This window comes from Platalea leucorodia (assembly GCF_965183815.1).
Source record: "Platalea leucorodia genome assembly, chromosome: Z".
In the NCBI taxonomy this organism is placed as follows: domain Eukaryota; kingdom Metazoa; phylum Chordata; class Aves; order Pelecaniformes; family Threskiornithidae; genus Platalea; species Platalea leucorodia.
Window position 1 is genome coordinate 28,997,327 of NC_138858.1, and position 15,360 is coordinate 29,012,686.

Sequence of the window (15,360 nt, forward strand, 5' to 3'; positions counted from 1 at the left end):
GAATGAGGTGCTTTTAGCTGCCCAAATTTACATATAGCACCTACCTGACTATGATAAAAACCCTTCTTGTTTTCAGCGTTCTCATTGAACACATTTTTGTAAAGCAGGGATATATGAACTCCTAGCAGAATGTAGGCCAATACAGAGCAATAAGCCACTGTTGTCACTTATACCAGGGAAAAAAACCCCTTTGAATCCCCCTTCTAATGTATATACATTTTCCCCTAAAATATTAAGAGTAAAACCAGTGCGTTTTCTTATTTTAACTTATTACATTCAAAACAATTCACTATTTAACTAACTTTGTGGGATCTGCTCCTTTAAAGTAGGCGTTAACAGATTCAGTAAGGGCTACTGCAACAGGCAAGGTGTCCTGGTTTCCAAGGCTGACAGGGCTGGGACCACGTGAAACACCTAGAATACATACAGTGTATAGGTTTAATTTTCAAAAAGCTTAGCAATAGATTTCAGAATGGTTGACTACATCTGTAATTTTCACAAGAGGTTATCACCGTCAAGGTCACAGTAGCATCTGAAGTATTACTTGAAAAGTGTGTAGAAAGATATGAACATAGTACAGTACAATCGCACCATCAAAACACTGCTTAGCAGCCTGAGAAAACAGGACTCTCAGTATGACATTATGTAAATGGACAGACATAAGGAAATACATATGAGACAGAGGAACATGGCATTAAAATGGCTACTGATGAAAGTGAAGTCGACAGATCCAAAGGAAATTAGACATTGACTACAATACTTTAAAAAAATCCCTACTGTATGCTTATTGTATGGAAAAATGTGTGATAAAATGGTCATGGAAATGCAAGGAATTCTCTTACAGTGTGCATGAACTTAAATGCAAATACATTAATATTACCCCACATAAGTGTATTGTTGAACATTCTTTTAACGATTTCAGCCAACAAAGATTACAATTCTCAAGCAGAAATTGTTGGAGAAGCCTTCACAGATGCCTGTGCCAACACAACACAGTTCCAATGCATAGCTATAAAAATCAACTCAACAAATGTATGTGTACAATTGATGAAACTGGTTGTCATGGGATTTTACCTTTCACCAATTTTCTATGTGTACTGAAAATAAAAGACAATACTGGAAGTTCCATCTTTTTATTAGTGCAGCAGTGTAGTGGAGAGCACCTTACCAATTTTTTGTACCACTGCTGAAATGGCCTGTATCACATAATATTATGTATCACAAAGGAGGCACAGTCTTTCTCGTTTCATGAGCAAAATGAGCAATTTTTCTTTCATACCATAAAATAGAAACAAAATGCTTCCATATAATATTGATCATGGCAAACTAATCCTATTTACTCTAAAACAGTGGCTGTGCCTTCTGAGCTCTTTCAGAAGCAAAAAGGAAGCTGGAACCTTGTCCTTCACAGAAGATGAATTCAGAGGTAAGTGAAAGAAGTAGTAGCAACAAGAGAGTAAAAGACAGGAGTTGGCCTAATTCTGCTACCTCATACCTCACTCTCCCATCATGATTTCTTGCCTAAGGTAGTAAAATGTTCAGAATACTTCTCAGCACCATGAAGAAAAATCTTAGTGCAACATTCAGGCCTCCTTAGATCGAAAGTGATACTCTACTCACAAGTGTTCAAAACCAAAAATTCTTAGATGAATGAAATATTATGGTGCTGGCTACAAAACACCTATTTATTTATTTTTTCATTATGAACAGTAGGTTGTTTGCATTTATTCTTTCAGACAATACATGGGTCATGTTTCCAAAGTTTTCTTTCTCTCCCTGGAAACTACCAATAAAAGCTGTGATTCTCAATAGTCTCAGGAATCCAGAAATCATGATTTCAAAAAAACAGATGTACAATAAAATAATGACTTAACAACAATCAGAAATTGTGTTTGGTCAAATACTGAACTCCAGAAGTAATCTCCACCAAAGCCAAAATATGCATTCAATGGATGTGGCACTATGGTTGCCGGGGTGTTTTACTGTCTTTTTTCCCTAATTTACTAAGGAAGAAGAAAAAAATTGCAGAGCAGGTAGGAGGTGATTACCCTGTATTAATTATGCCAGACTGTTTACAGATGTATAAATTATTTTTAAATCTTTTACTCAAAATGTGTATATTTTTATATTGATATTTGAAAATCATGCAGAGGAATGCAAATATATACATGATATTCCTATCAGTAAAAGACAAATACTGATTTCTTGACGGAAGAGTGAAATTTATTAGGAATAATAACACTATTTTTACTTTTTTTTTTTTTTTGAAGACTGAAGCAAATATATGTATGTATATACATTTCTCTGAGATGTATTTGAGGGACTACAAATGAGGTAGCTTCTCTCTTATTTGCTCTGCCCCCACTGTTCGTCACCCTTTGATTCATAAAACTCTGTGTGTTCTACTAAAAACCAACAAATTGGAACAAACATAACTGCTTAACCTAACTCTGGAAGTCATTGCTTTGTTGCCTTGCTGCTGAAAATACAACGCAATGCAGCGACATCCAGCTTCAGGGCCTTCCACGCCTGCTGCGAGCTCTCAGAGAGACGGGATGTCACAGAGCCGCGCCGTGGCGGCCTCGCCGTGTCTCAGGCTGCAGCTCAGCTCGAGGCTCCAGTGTGAGCACCTTCGGCAGTGACAGCAAAGCTGGCTTTGATGCCCTGCCACCTGCTTCAGCCCCGACTGCTATTAACAGCCCCTGAGCTGTGCTGATACCAGAGCTAGTGACGCAGCCGTGCAAACAGTTGCATTGACACACTCAAGGAGGTTGCCAAACTGCAGAATAAAAGACTGCATAATTGGTCATAAAAAGGGCAAATAAACAAACCTGATCAAATGGTTTAGTTCAGCTTAGGAACAAAGATTCAGACAGTTTTAATATTGGCTAAACAGCTGTCATGAAAATAAATTTTATTTTAAAAAAAGATTACCTTTATTATGTGTATCTTCAAAGATTTGTATTTATGTAAATACAGAAACATTTTTACCTACTTGTCTTATGAGAATAAGGATTGTCGAAGTAAAAATGTATTCACTTTACTTGAAAGAAAGTAGTAATGACAAACCAAAGAAGCAAGACCAAGTTTCAGCTTGTCTGGAGCAACGGGGGGGATAGACAGAAGATTACGTTATATAAAAGCAGTTATATCAAGTTTTGGTGATTTCAGCAACATATAACTTGTTAAGTTGTTGAGCTTTCAAACTACTTCTATCTGCCAGATACCAGAAATAGCTGGAGAAACTTGTTTCAAAAGAAACACAATTTTATTAGGTGCAGTGTATTAGGATGATTAGTTAACATGTAAATCTGCTTTGAGTACAATACCTGATGGTGTCTCACAAAGCTTTTCAATTGTAGGAAGATTTCCAATCAAAAGATCATCCTCTATTACATTTAAATGAAACAAAACATTGCAAGAAAACAAAATATTTCAAGCAAAAACAGATGTTAAAAAAATCAGTATATATAAAAATACTTTGCAAATTAAAATAAGGCTAAAGCATAAAAGAACCATTCAATTATGCATGCCTTAAAGTTTGTTTGGGAAAAGATAATTAGAGTCAACCCTCCATTACACAGAACAAATAGGGTAGGGGAAACGCTGGATTGTGCAAAAGTCAGAAGAATACAGACAGTAGTGCACAGTATATCCTCATGCCCCAAAGTCACTCAGCTGTCTGCACTGTCCTACCCACCTCTCCAGGACTATTTAATTCATACAGTCAGTGCAGATGGAACTGGCCTTGTTTATTTTTGCTAGGCCAGGTTAATAACCATGTCAAACCTCAGCGTCAGCACACACCTCCTTACCTCCTCCCTCACCTCATGACTTCACTCTGTCACTGTCTCCCACAACACACACACTCAGAGCTGGGGCTATGGATGCTGCTGCCACCAACTTTTGGTTCCTTGGCACCAGGGCTGAGGCCTGAGGATGTGAGCCTGGATGGACTTTGGCAACCAAAATATCAGTTATCTTTCTGTGATGCTTCTCAGCATTTAGGAAACTGGTGGACACTGAACTGTAGCAGCTAAGGCTGGGCAGACCTTACTAGCTTTGGTCCTGCACAGGGTGGAAACAGCTGCACTGCTTTCAGCACAGAACTCCCACTAGAAGTGCAGATGCTCTCCTGAGCTGCTGAGCCTGGGTGAGGAATCCTTGGCGTTAGTAACATTCACAGATAACTAAGTGTTAATTCAAGAATCTGATTTAACTTGGGACTGAAGTGGTAATGGTGTTCAGGAATGAAATACTTCAATTCTGCTAAAGAAACAAGTTAAAATGTCTTTAAAAAAAAAAAAAAAACAAAACAACAAACCAACCCCCCCTAACTCCCTCCTAATAAGTATCCTTTTCATTTGTTATAACCAAATATAAAAATTGAAGGACTTTCCTTTAAAAACATGAGAAATCTTCTGAAATCAGTGCCAATACATGAAGCCTAATTGGCTTTCATCTTCATCTTTTTTGTTGTTTGTTTTGCTTTTACCAAACACCTCTGTTTAACTTACATACTTCACTAACTTGAAGAAAAAGATGCATTAGTTTCATTTTTTTTGGAAAGTGCAACTACAGGATAACAAACAAAATAAAAAGAACATAAAAGAACTCAATTTTGTGAACATTTATATTCATTCAAATTTACCAGTACCCCAAAATATTTCTGCACCTATACAATACCATCTTCTGAACAAATACGTAACAACATGCTGTGCTTGATGAATGGATATACAAGCATACCAAATAAAAATTCATGGAATATTAATTTTGAAAAATATTTCTTTAAAGAACATGCCATAATTGGATCTATGGTCTAATCCAATTAAATCCACTGTCCTGTCTCTCAGTGTCATTTAGAAGCAGGTATTGCAAAGGATGCCTGAAGCACCTAGACTGGACTCACATATGGAACAACTAACTCCAACAAATGGTTTTCCTAACAGGTGGAACCTAGTGGCAGAATTCTGCTATTTTTAAAATAAGTTAAAGTGGTTAATTTAGCTTACCAACTGTAGGTGTGTTTGCTGCACTGAGAGAAGCAGAAGAGGATATTGAGGAAATGCTCTCCGCACGTGCCAAGGGAGCTGCAGGAGGTGGACTCGAGTTAGAGGTCAAAGGAGGGCTGAATGGCCTAGGCTGGACAAAAGAGATTACAAGAGTATTACACAAAGTGGTTTTAAAGAGATGAGAAAAAGACTGTACATAGAAGAGTGCTTCATTTCATGCCCCAATCAATTTTGTAGTGTTTCTCAGCATAGTTCCTTTAATGCTTTATCTACCCTAGTTTTTAGGGTAAAACAGAAAACCCATATTTTCCATTGGAATCAATTCCGTTATTTCATAGATTATCATTATTATTTTTTGCCTGGGTAGTTAAGTCTAATATATTTGATTATGTAGCAGCCTGTCAGTAATTGTGCTATAACACAGTAGTAGAACCTAAGCCTACAGCCCTGTCTATGTATACAGCAAATGTGGATTTACAGAGCTAAAGGAGAGCTACTAACAAACTGGAAATGAGTCCAGCAGAGGGCAACTAAAATAGTTGGGACTGGAGTACCTGAGAGAGAGGGACAGGCTGAAGGACCTGGGTTTGTTCAGCCTGGAGAACAGAAGCCTAAGGACGGATCAACTAGCAGTCTTTTACTAGCTAAAAGTGGGTACAAAGAAGGCAGAGTCAGGCTATTCTCAGAGATGCAAGAGCTACAGCAAAGGAAATTTCAGCTGAATTTAGGGAAGAAATTCCTTCTTGTAACCTCGTGGTTAAACCCTGGGACAGGCTGCCCAAAGAGATTGTAAGATTCCCCCTCTCTGGAGATTTGCAAAGCTCAGCATACCCCTGAGCAACCTGATGCAGTCTCGAAGCTGGCCCTTCTTTGAGCAGGAGGTTGGCCTAGAGATCTTCAAAAGTCCCTTCTATCCTAAATCTCTGGGTGGTTTTATGATTCACTTAACTGTTAAGGTATTAAACTAACTAATGATCATTTTGGGATTAACCTATCTAAACTGTACTGGAATACCTAAAGCATCTGTTTTGGCTGGGTAACTGTTTTGCTTTGTTTTGTTTTGTTTTAATTTTATTTCTGTTCTATCACACTTGTTGCTGGGTATGTGGCTTTTATACGGACTATGGGATTTGAAAAGGAGTTGATATATAACGAAGACAATTGACAGTCTTCCACTTGTATGCAGATAATAGCCAATTTCTAAAACAACAGTATAAAATGAATGTAGGTTTGTGCAGAATCATACTTTATAGCAGAACAGTTCCAGTTAAAATTCTTCTCTTTATTTATGATGACATGAAGAACAGATTTCTTGACCTAAGAGCAATTACTACAATTTTATATTGGAATGAGAAAAGAATCTCAAAATGAACCCTATTCTGACCTTATTCTGACCTTACAGAAATGCAAAACAGTTTAAAAATGTTTCAGTTTTGTGAAAGCGTAAGACCAGAATTTTGTCTGTAACAAGAATATGGTGAAAATATCTTGCTACTTTGAAAGACAGTAAGAGGCTATTATCACGGTAACATTTTTCCAAGTCAGTAAGTCAAATGAAACCAAAAGAATCCTAATATTCACAGAGGAGATTATCATGGCTTGGTCTGATATGCTGTCTGGGTATTGGCATTCTTTGCCACATTCCTTATCGGCAGGTGGACCTGCACCGCAGGCAGTGAGCAGAGATGCAGGCAGCGTGCAACCTCTTGCTATCCCGATGGGCAGCTGCTGCAGTCTGCCACCTGCCTTCTCCGCCAACCAGCACCAAGGGCAGAGAGAAGTCACAGCAGGGCTACTTGTGTCAACACATGACTGATAAAGATCTACTTAATACCATTCGTTCCCCGAAGCTTTGGTGATATCCCTAAATCAATGGAGCTTTGTTAATAACTTCGCTAGTAGTTCACATTTTGAAAACTTCAATCTCATGCTAACCTTTCATTATCAACTTATTGATCTGTTCAATTAAGAAGATTCAGCCAATGCAAAAATTATGTTTTGGACCGTCATAGTTCTGTTAAGAATTATTTTGTTATAGTAATACAGTTACCATGAACAACTTCCATGCCTATCTGGCAATCATGAAAATCTGCTTATGTGATTCCTTGAACATTGGCTGGAAAGTAACTCCACTGTAACAACGTAAATGAACAGTATATCTGAAATCAAGTTACAATGGAGGATTAAAAAAAACCAAAAACCAAACCAATCAATACATACTATTTCATTAATCCCACCAAGTTTCCCAGTAGACAGCTTTGGTCTTGAAGCAGGCCTTGGAGGGGGTACAATGGTGCCTACAGAAAGAGGAGTCGTGGGCCTTGCTGAAAGAAAGGAAATTTAAGGAAATAAATATTAGAAAGGTCACACTGAACATAAATACGTACTTGAATAACTGGAAGTTACATTTCTACTAAAAATTCCTGTTTTACAAGCTCCATTTTGGTAAGATTTACCACTAATCATAAATGCTTTTAAAATAGGGCCATGTGATACCATGTGATACCCTGAAAAGTGACTCTAAAAATGGCATCATGGGCTTTCTCATTGCTCTCAAATGATTTTATACCAACTATTCCTGGAGGTTTGTATGTAAAAAGATATTTTTACCTGAGTTTCCTTCTGTGTATAATCTATATGGATTCAGAATATAGGACAGTCTTTCATGTCTCACCACAAATGGAAAATTCAGTGGAAATTCATATTTGGTCCTGGCTGACAATGGCATAACTCTGTTTACACCAAATTTTGCCCACTGGAATCCCATTGACATCAATAAGTATACACCAGTTTAACAGACAAATTACTCTGTTGATTGTAAGAACACACTAACTCCTTATTGTCTCTTAGCCAAGCTATCAGAAGTAAACAGCAGTTAAAAAAAATACTTCCCCCATGTTCTTCTAAACGTAACAGAAACAATTAACAGATGGTGGCAGCAGTACAAAGATGCCACTTTTACAGAGTCACTTTTCTGAATAGAATGAATAGAACTGTATTTCAAAATAAATGTTAGATGCCATCCAATGAGTATGCCAGATCCAAAATTAACTTCAAAATAGACTGAAATCCTAATATATGACTATGTTGTTGCAGCACATCCTATTATCTGCCTCAAATTATTCTGGATGATGGTTCTTTAATCAAATCAGTTAATATTATTTAAAATGCAACTTTTAAGTATGGCGTTTTCTCAGGCATTCAGCATAACTCTACTGTTGTTTAAGTCCGGGAGTTTCATCACTGACTTGGGGAGAAGGAAATTCGGCTAATACTGACCACATCCACCTTAAGAGTTGCAAACTCAAATGTCCCCAGATAAATTAGCTTCTAAAATATCAGTCATTCCTTTAGAATTCTTATTATGCCCCAAGACAACAGTGCATGCTAAATACTGAGTAGTCTGCTGCAGTACCCACAGGTATTCAGTGAGTCATGGCACACTCGCCCAAATGCACTTTTCCTTTGCTCTCTTATTATGTAGCATTACTGTGACATCATCCACGCTTCAAAATACTGGGTGTTAAGAAGGAACAGTTTTAAATCCAATTTATCTAACTTTATTTAATCTGAAAGTATCTATACAAAGCCATTTAGGAATGGAATTGTTTTTGCAAATTCAATCACTTAATCTTTGAGATCTCACCGCTGTCTGACATCCCACGAAATTACATTCCTATTTCTAGAAAAGCAAAACTCTGCATAGTTAAAAGAAAGCAGTGCCTTTAATTGAAGAATTTGAGTTTTTCTTCTTATTTCAAGCTGAATGTTTACTTCATTGTCCTGATTTTTAAGGAAGTGGATGCTAACACGGAGTTTAGTACATTCTAAGTAAGAAGATGAGTTAATTTTAACATCAGATGAGCGATAATAACAAAAAGAAAAATGAGTCCAAAGCTTGCTTTTTGGAGTCAGTTATTAGCAAAGAGCAGTACACAATGCATGCTTGCCATACCCTTATTTGTATGAGCACAAGAAGACACTGAACTATAGTCCAGTAGTGCTGAAGATGATGTGGAAGAAATTTCAGCAGCAGTGCCAGTTTCTTCAATGAATAATTGTTCATGGCATACAGTATTATTGAAAAGGTCACTTTGATCCTCAGAAGTACAGCTGTTGGAAGAATTCCCAAGCAAAGCAGAAGAGGCAAGGCAGGCATTTTCAGTTTTAAAATGCAATCTCTGGGGCTCCTTCTTGTCTGCGCTTGTGGGTCTAATTGTAAGAAGTTCATCAGCAAAGGAAATCCACTGACTCTGAGACCGTGAAACACAGGATAAAGTACTGGTACTCCCTGATGGCGCTGCTGTAACACCAGATTTGCACGAAGTGCTAATGGTAAAGTCTGGTGAGGATGGGCTTGTAGACCCAGAATCTGTCTGGTGTCCAAGCAAAGACTGAGATACTCTACACCCAGGCAAATCAGTGGTAGATGAGGAGGAGCTCCTATTGTGCTCTTTTAGTGTAGCTGAAGGAAAAGGGAAGAATTGAAACTAGGACCAACACTGAAAAGACAAAAATTTCAATATTCAAAAAAGTATTCAATATCCACTGCAAGAGGATTACTAGCCAGCATGAAAAATAACTGCGCTACTCGGCTAAAAATCCCACCAATTACAAATAAAATAAAAAAACCCAGCCACATATCACATGTACTTCATTCATACTGCCAATCAGGCCACTTTCCATTTTTTAAGTAAGCCAAAAAAGTAATCTGTTGTGTTCCTCTCTACTTAAGGCCCTACTTCTCATGACTTTCCTTATTCCTCTAACTTTCTTCCTGTTGTGGTTTAACTTCCTCTCATTTTTGTCTTTTCCTTCTTGTGTCCTACTCCATTTTTGTTTCCTCTCGATAACTTTCTCCTTTTAATTTCTTTCCAAGTTATTTAATCAAACTTATCCTATCCTGTTCCTTCCAAACATTTTTGTCCTCTTACCCATAACATTTGAAATGGGAAGGCCCAACATAAATGGCTGTCCTGTGAATGAATGAGGACAATGCAGTCGTGAGATCCTGTTTGATATTCTTCTGTCTGTATCAATCTGATCTAGTGAGTAACTATATGTATGAGGCATCATCTACCCCAGCTTATTTCCTGTCTCATCCCATAGTCTTCAGGCTGCTGCAAAACAGGAGTTTTCCACAAATATTCCCTGCACTTGGCTGTTGCTTGTTGCAGTAGATAACAATAGAAGCAGAAAATGCAAGGTTAGTCAATTCTCAACATCTTGCAGATTGGCAAAGCTAGGAGCAATAGCGCAGTGACATACAGAATCAAAAACGAGAGCAACATGTTTAAAAGTCCAGATTAGAAGTATAGGTATCCTCTCTACAGTGGTCCTTTTGTCCTGAACAAGTACATTCTCTAAGCCCACATAAACAGAGTTTTAACACAGCTTTCTCTTTCTAACAGGTATTTTAACTATCATTCAAAGGCTTTAAAATACTACTATAAATCCTATTCAAAAAGGAATGTGGAAATGTTTAAATCTATTTTAAAAATACGCATGGATGAAAATGAGGAAGATAAATAAAAAGAAGCATTTTTACAATATCAATAGATGGCTAAAAAATGTCTATTGTGTTTGTTCAAGATAACAAAGTTAGCTTAAACTACTAATAAAGCAGGATTATTCATGGATGACCAAAGTTTACTTCTGTGCTGCATAAACCACTGTCTGCTCAAATACCATGGTAGTTTAAGTGTTCAATGATTAACACAGAGTTATGAAACAATATCTAAAGAAATGTTTTAACAGTAAAAAGAAAAAAGTAATCTGTGGGACATGCTACATCATGATATGCAGATATGCTGTATACAAAACAACTAATTTATGTAATTTAAGTTTTGGACTGAGATTCTCAAAAGCTTTAGGCATCAGCTTACTTATATTAACCTTCAAGTTGAAGATAAAACACTAATTTCAAGGAAAATATAATCAGGTCAAAGTTGTGTATTTTTTAAAGTCTTTAGAACTAAGCTGCACGTTACTGAGCATCAGAACTTGATTTAAATAACAATATGACCTACATCGATCCAGTATTTTTTTTCCCAAGTGTATTAGTAATTTGTTATACTTTAGAACACTCACTTGCTACTTAACTTCACGGATCATTTCACAAGTGTAAATATCTTAGTTAACTCCTAGAACAACAATCCTTTAAATAATTATTTAGCAGATAAAGTTTGCCAAGGCACAGATGTCTTATATCTAAAAGCGACTTATGCATGCAGGACACTATATTCTGCCAATTTCAACGAAACATAGGGCTCTGTGCCTAAGCCTCTTTTGGGTATGAGGGCCCAGGTGGATGACTGCCCTCCAGATATGGCTACAGAGAACGTTATGGATCCCAATTGCTTGTCACTACTCATCAGCCAGAGACTACTTTCTCCACAGTTCTGCTGCCAGGAGGTACTGTATGAACATTTCCTAATTGCTTTGACTTCCCATCCAGGCTACCAATAAAAAAACTGGATACAGTAACAACCACGAGCACAACAAATTAAGTATCCTCTGCCTTCCTCTACAGACTCCAGCACCAGACCAAAGCCTGCAAAACATCATTTTGAGAAAGCACCACTTCTTTTCAGCATATTCCAGTAATATATATCTATATATAATTTATGCTTAAATACGTTACAAATTTGGATCCACTAGCCAATAATCTTGACTGGTTACCTCAGTGAGGAAGAGACAATCTAATGACTGCCGTAAGCTAGTTTTGTTGAAAACTGTAACTTTTAAGGAACACAAATTTGTAGTGAAAGAACAAGTTCCACTTAAACCCCAAAGGGGTTACATAGCAATGTCGGTTGCTGCTGAAAGGACATTACTAAGGCCAAGAAGAATTAACACTAGTTGTGCAGAATTCCTCTACTGATACATGTACTCTTTCTTACTGTTCTTCAATCTGTATTATCAAGCACAGAGGAAAACAGCTAGAAAGCCAAGACTGTGAACAAAGAAGTGAGGCCTATTATAATTTTTGGAATATGAATACCTAGTTAAAAGAAACAGGGAATGCTTCCTTTCTCAGGCATGTGGGAGAACAGTCTCTACATTAAGACAGCAGGGATTGGAAAATAGATATGCATTAGGCAGACTGACAAGAACTATGGAAACAGTGTATCTGCTACTGTTAGTAGATTTTGCTTTAAATCCCCCGAGATAAGCAACATAAATAACAAATAATTTAAATAAGTACTTCTAGTAAGCAGGTCCTAACATAGCCATAATACCTGTTTTTGTTTTGGCCTCTCCTTCCTTTTTTTGAACTAGTTTCTCAGCATCTCCTGCTCTCAGCCTCTTCAACACACATACCCACTCATATGCTATTTTGCCTCCCTCTCCTTCACTGCCTTTTGAATGTAACAATCAATATTGACTATTTTTGTGATATTTTTCCCCCCCAAAGACCAGGTTTCAGAAAAGCCTGCCAGTGTCCTGCCCACACTAATATCCCCCAGAACCCTGCACCCCAAAATTCCCATGCAACATCTGCCCTCCCCGTCCCATACTCCTCAGCCCACCCTTTTTCTTCCAATGCCCCTGCGCTCAGACGGTGCCAGGAAATCCCCCTTAATTCTAGTCTCAGTCCTGCCATTTTTATCTGGCTCCCTTTGGATTACGCCTGCACATCTAACAGAATCATGGTTTCCTACAGGAAGCAAGTTCCTCACAGCAAAGCCCCGCGGTCCCTTTGTACTACATAGCTCAACGGACTTTCCTGGAAAGAAGAAACCCACCCCTATTCACAGCGCAAGCTCAGTTTGTCTCACAGTTGCTGCGACAACCTCCATTTAATCTCCCAGCCCTACCAGCTGAAAAAATAGGATTATATTCTAGATGGTGATCATTTTTTTTTGGAAAGTGAGAGAAGGTGATTAAAAAAAAAAAAGGCAGAAGCAAGATAGAATTTTTCTAACGTTTCTAGTGTTCCCTCTTCCCCCTTGCTCCCTAGCTTGAAAGCCTGATATACTGCACCCTCAGTTGGGTATTACTTACGAGATAGTATACTGCTTTACAAAATTCTTTCCCTTCAACAGTCGAAGCACATCACCTTGCAATAACTAAAAAAGCAAAACCAGAACATCCTGAAGTATACGGAGAAAATATTTTCTACTATCAAATATTTTACCTGAGGAGGATGAGGATGCCAAGGAAGCTGAAGAGGAAGATTCAAGAGAACTGCTGAAGAGTGGATCCCATGCCAGGAGGTCACTGTTCCCCTTTCTATATTAAGAGTTACAATTGGAATATAAATGAAAGATGTATATACTCATCAAAATAAAACTACAACTTCAGTAGTAGTTTGATAATACAATAAGTATAATAATATGGTAAGTAAATTTGATAAATTCTTCTTTATTAGTTAGTTTTGCATCTAAAAATAAAAAGCACTTACAAACTGCAGGTCAAGGAACTGATTTACACATAAGGAGACTATCTGAACTGATGCCTTGGTGCAGGTTTGTGTGTGGACATGCTTCATAATGTCAGCTAAATGATTGTCATTTTCAATGAGACATACATCTTCAAATCCATTTATTTCAGTATATACATATATAAGCAATATATACAGACCCGTCCACATTTGGGACTTGTAATCTTAAAGGCTTTACCATGGAACACTATAGGATAGAAACTAAACCTGTCTCATTTAAAACCCGAGATTTTAATAAAACCCAATATTTTGTAATCATGTAATTATAAATATCAATTGAGACAAATCACAATGAAGCAAATACCTTAGAACGGGAAAACAAATGAAATCTCCATTGTTGCATAACTACTCTTTAACTCTTATGATACGATAGATGCCCAGCTTAAAATAGCAGTCAGCTGATATTTCCAATGAGTTTTCAAGTATTGGATGATCAAAATAAGATCAAATTCCCGCAAAACTGCATTTGATAGAATTTTAAATTTGAACTTACTCATTATTTGGAGCAGAAAGCTTTGATTTTGTTAACTCTTCACCTAAGCAAAAGACACAGTATTATCACCAAAGCTGTGACACTCTAAAATAAAAATTTCAGCTTCATTATAAAAAGATAGTAAATACTAATGGTTGCAGTATGAAACTAATTATAAATTATTAAAATGGAAAAGAGAAAATGCATTATTTCTAACACTATAGATTCAGATACTCCCGAAGTACCTTCTGATAGGAGAAGACTACACAGAGCAATGCATTTCGGGTGGAAGTGGTGTTCACTCAAAATTTCTTCCTTAAATTATATTGTTTACATCAATATTATTCTTCAGCAAACCTGGCTTGGTTTCCCACTGAAAAAATCCCTACAGCATAGAGACTAATGACCTGTTCTCTATCTCCATGGCCACGTTTTATGTGTTTGACTATAAAACAGTGTGCACTTTGCTGGTTTGTGGATCATACTAAACTTGAACAGGTGGGAGGGTTTTAAGAACTTGCACAGGAGTCTTTTCCATGGAGTCCCTCCTTTGGCTCTTGGATGTGTTCCTCATCACTGTCACAGACAGCCTCATCTGTTGCCCACAATAGGGAACAGCCAAGTATACAGAAAAGGAAGAGGTATCTAGAACTGACAAGAGAACTATTTTTTTCTATTTAAAGTACAGATACTTAAGAAGTTTATTTCTTCAACAATTAAAAAAAAGTCTGTTTTCATGCTATGTTAAAAAACTAACATAAATAGACTAAAAGATTTACACTTACTGGATGAATTTCGATTCATTTGTGCCTGAAACAGGGAAAAAAAAAAAAGGGATAAATTCTTTTACCAACTGTCAAATAAAATGCTTAATAGTCCCAGGGTTCTTCTTCCACTCAACTTTCTATGAGATACTTTGCTTTCAATGCCAGGCAAAACATTCTGAGCTTGCAGAAGACGAGAACATGAGCCAGGACAGAGGAACCAGTACACACCCGCTACACCAGTAAGAAAAAGCAGGAACGAACACTTTAGAGCTGACAAAGAGAGCAGTATTACTAAATCCCTTTACAGACTGGGGCAGTAAAATTAAACAGCTTACATATCACATGATATATATGAAAAACATTCCTAAGGTTTTCCCAGTAACTCCCCTCACATACTACACTTACTTAGTTTTAATCTAAAAATGTGAATAAAAAGGCATTCTGTACTTACAGGACTGTGTCTCTGCTTCCAAAATGTGGCAGAAAAAAAGAGAAAAATAGCCATGATTATTTTAATATGTAATGCACAATATTTTCCTTAAAATCAGAGCTGTTCTTATTCTGATCCGAATATTGTACTAGCATACTTTAATACTACTTATTTGTAATATCATCTCATGGCATAAAGGATCATTCTGTGGATTGGCAGAATACATCAATAAA

General features: G+C 37.1%; 1 protein-coding gene across 13 annotated transcripts in view; it reads right to left on the bottom strand.

The window, feature by feature from the left end:
* Window positions 1-15,360, bottom strand: part of FCHO2 (FCH and mu domain containing endocytic adaptor 2) — a 96,846-nt gene that overhangs the window by 14,283 nt on the left and 67,203 nt on the right. For 4 of the 13 annotated variants that reach the window (XM_082336351.1, XM_082336353.1, XM_082336344.1 and 1 more), the window contains 8 exons: window positions 15,149-15,163; window positions 14,716-14,740; window positions 13,952-13,994; window positions 13,153-13,247; window positions 8,968-9,477; window positions 7,233-7,336; window positions 5,013-5,142; window positions 303-414 (listed from right to left, as the gene is read on the bottom strand). In XM_082336351.1, coding sequence (XP_082192477.1) covers window positions 303-414; window positions 5,013-5,142; window positions 7,233-7,336; window positions 8,968-9,477; window positions 13,153-13,247; window positions 13,952-13,994; window positions 14,716-14,740; window positions 15,149-15,163 — 1,034 coding nt within the window. Of the gene's footprint in view, window positions 1-302; window positions 415-2,244; window positions 3,957-5,012; window positions 5,143-7,232; window positions 7,337-8,967; window positions 9,478-13,152; window positions 13,248-13,951; window positions 13,995-14,715; window positions 14,741-15,148; window positions 15,164-15,360 lie in introns of those variants that run through there. The other 9 variants (XM_082336348.1, XM_082336355.1, XM_082336347.1 and 6 more) reach the window with 8 other exon arrangements.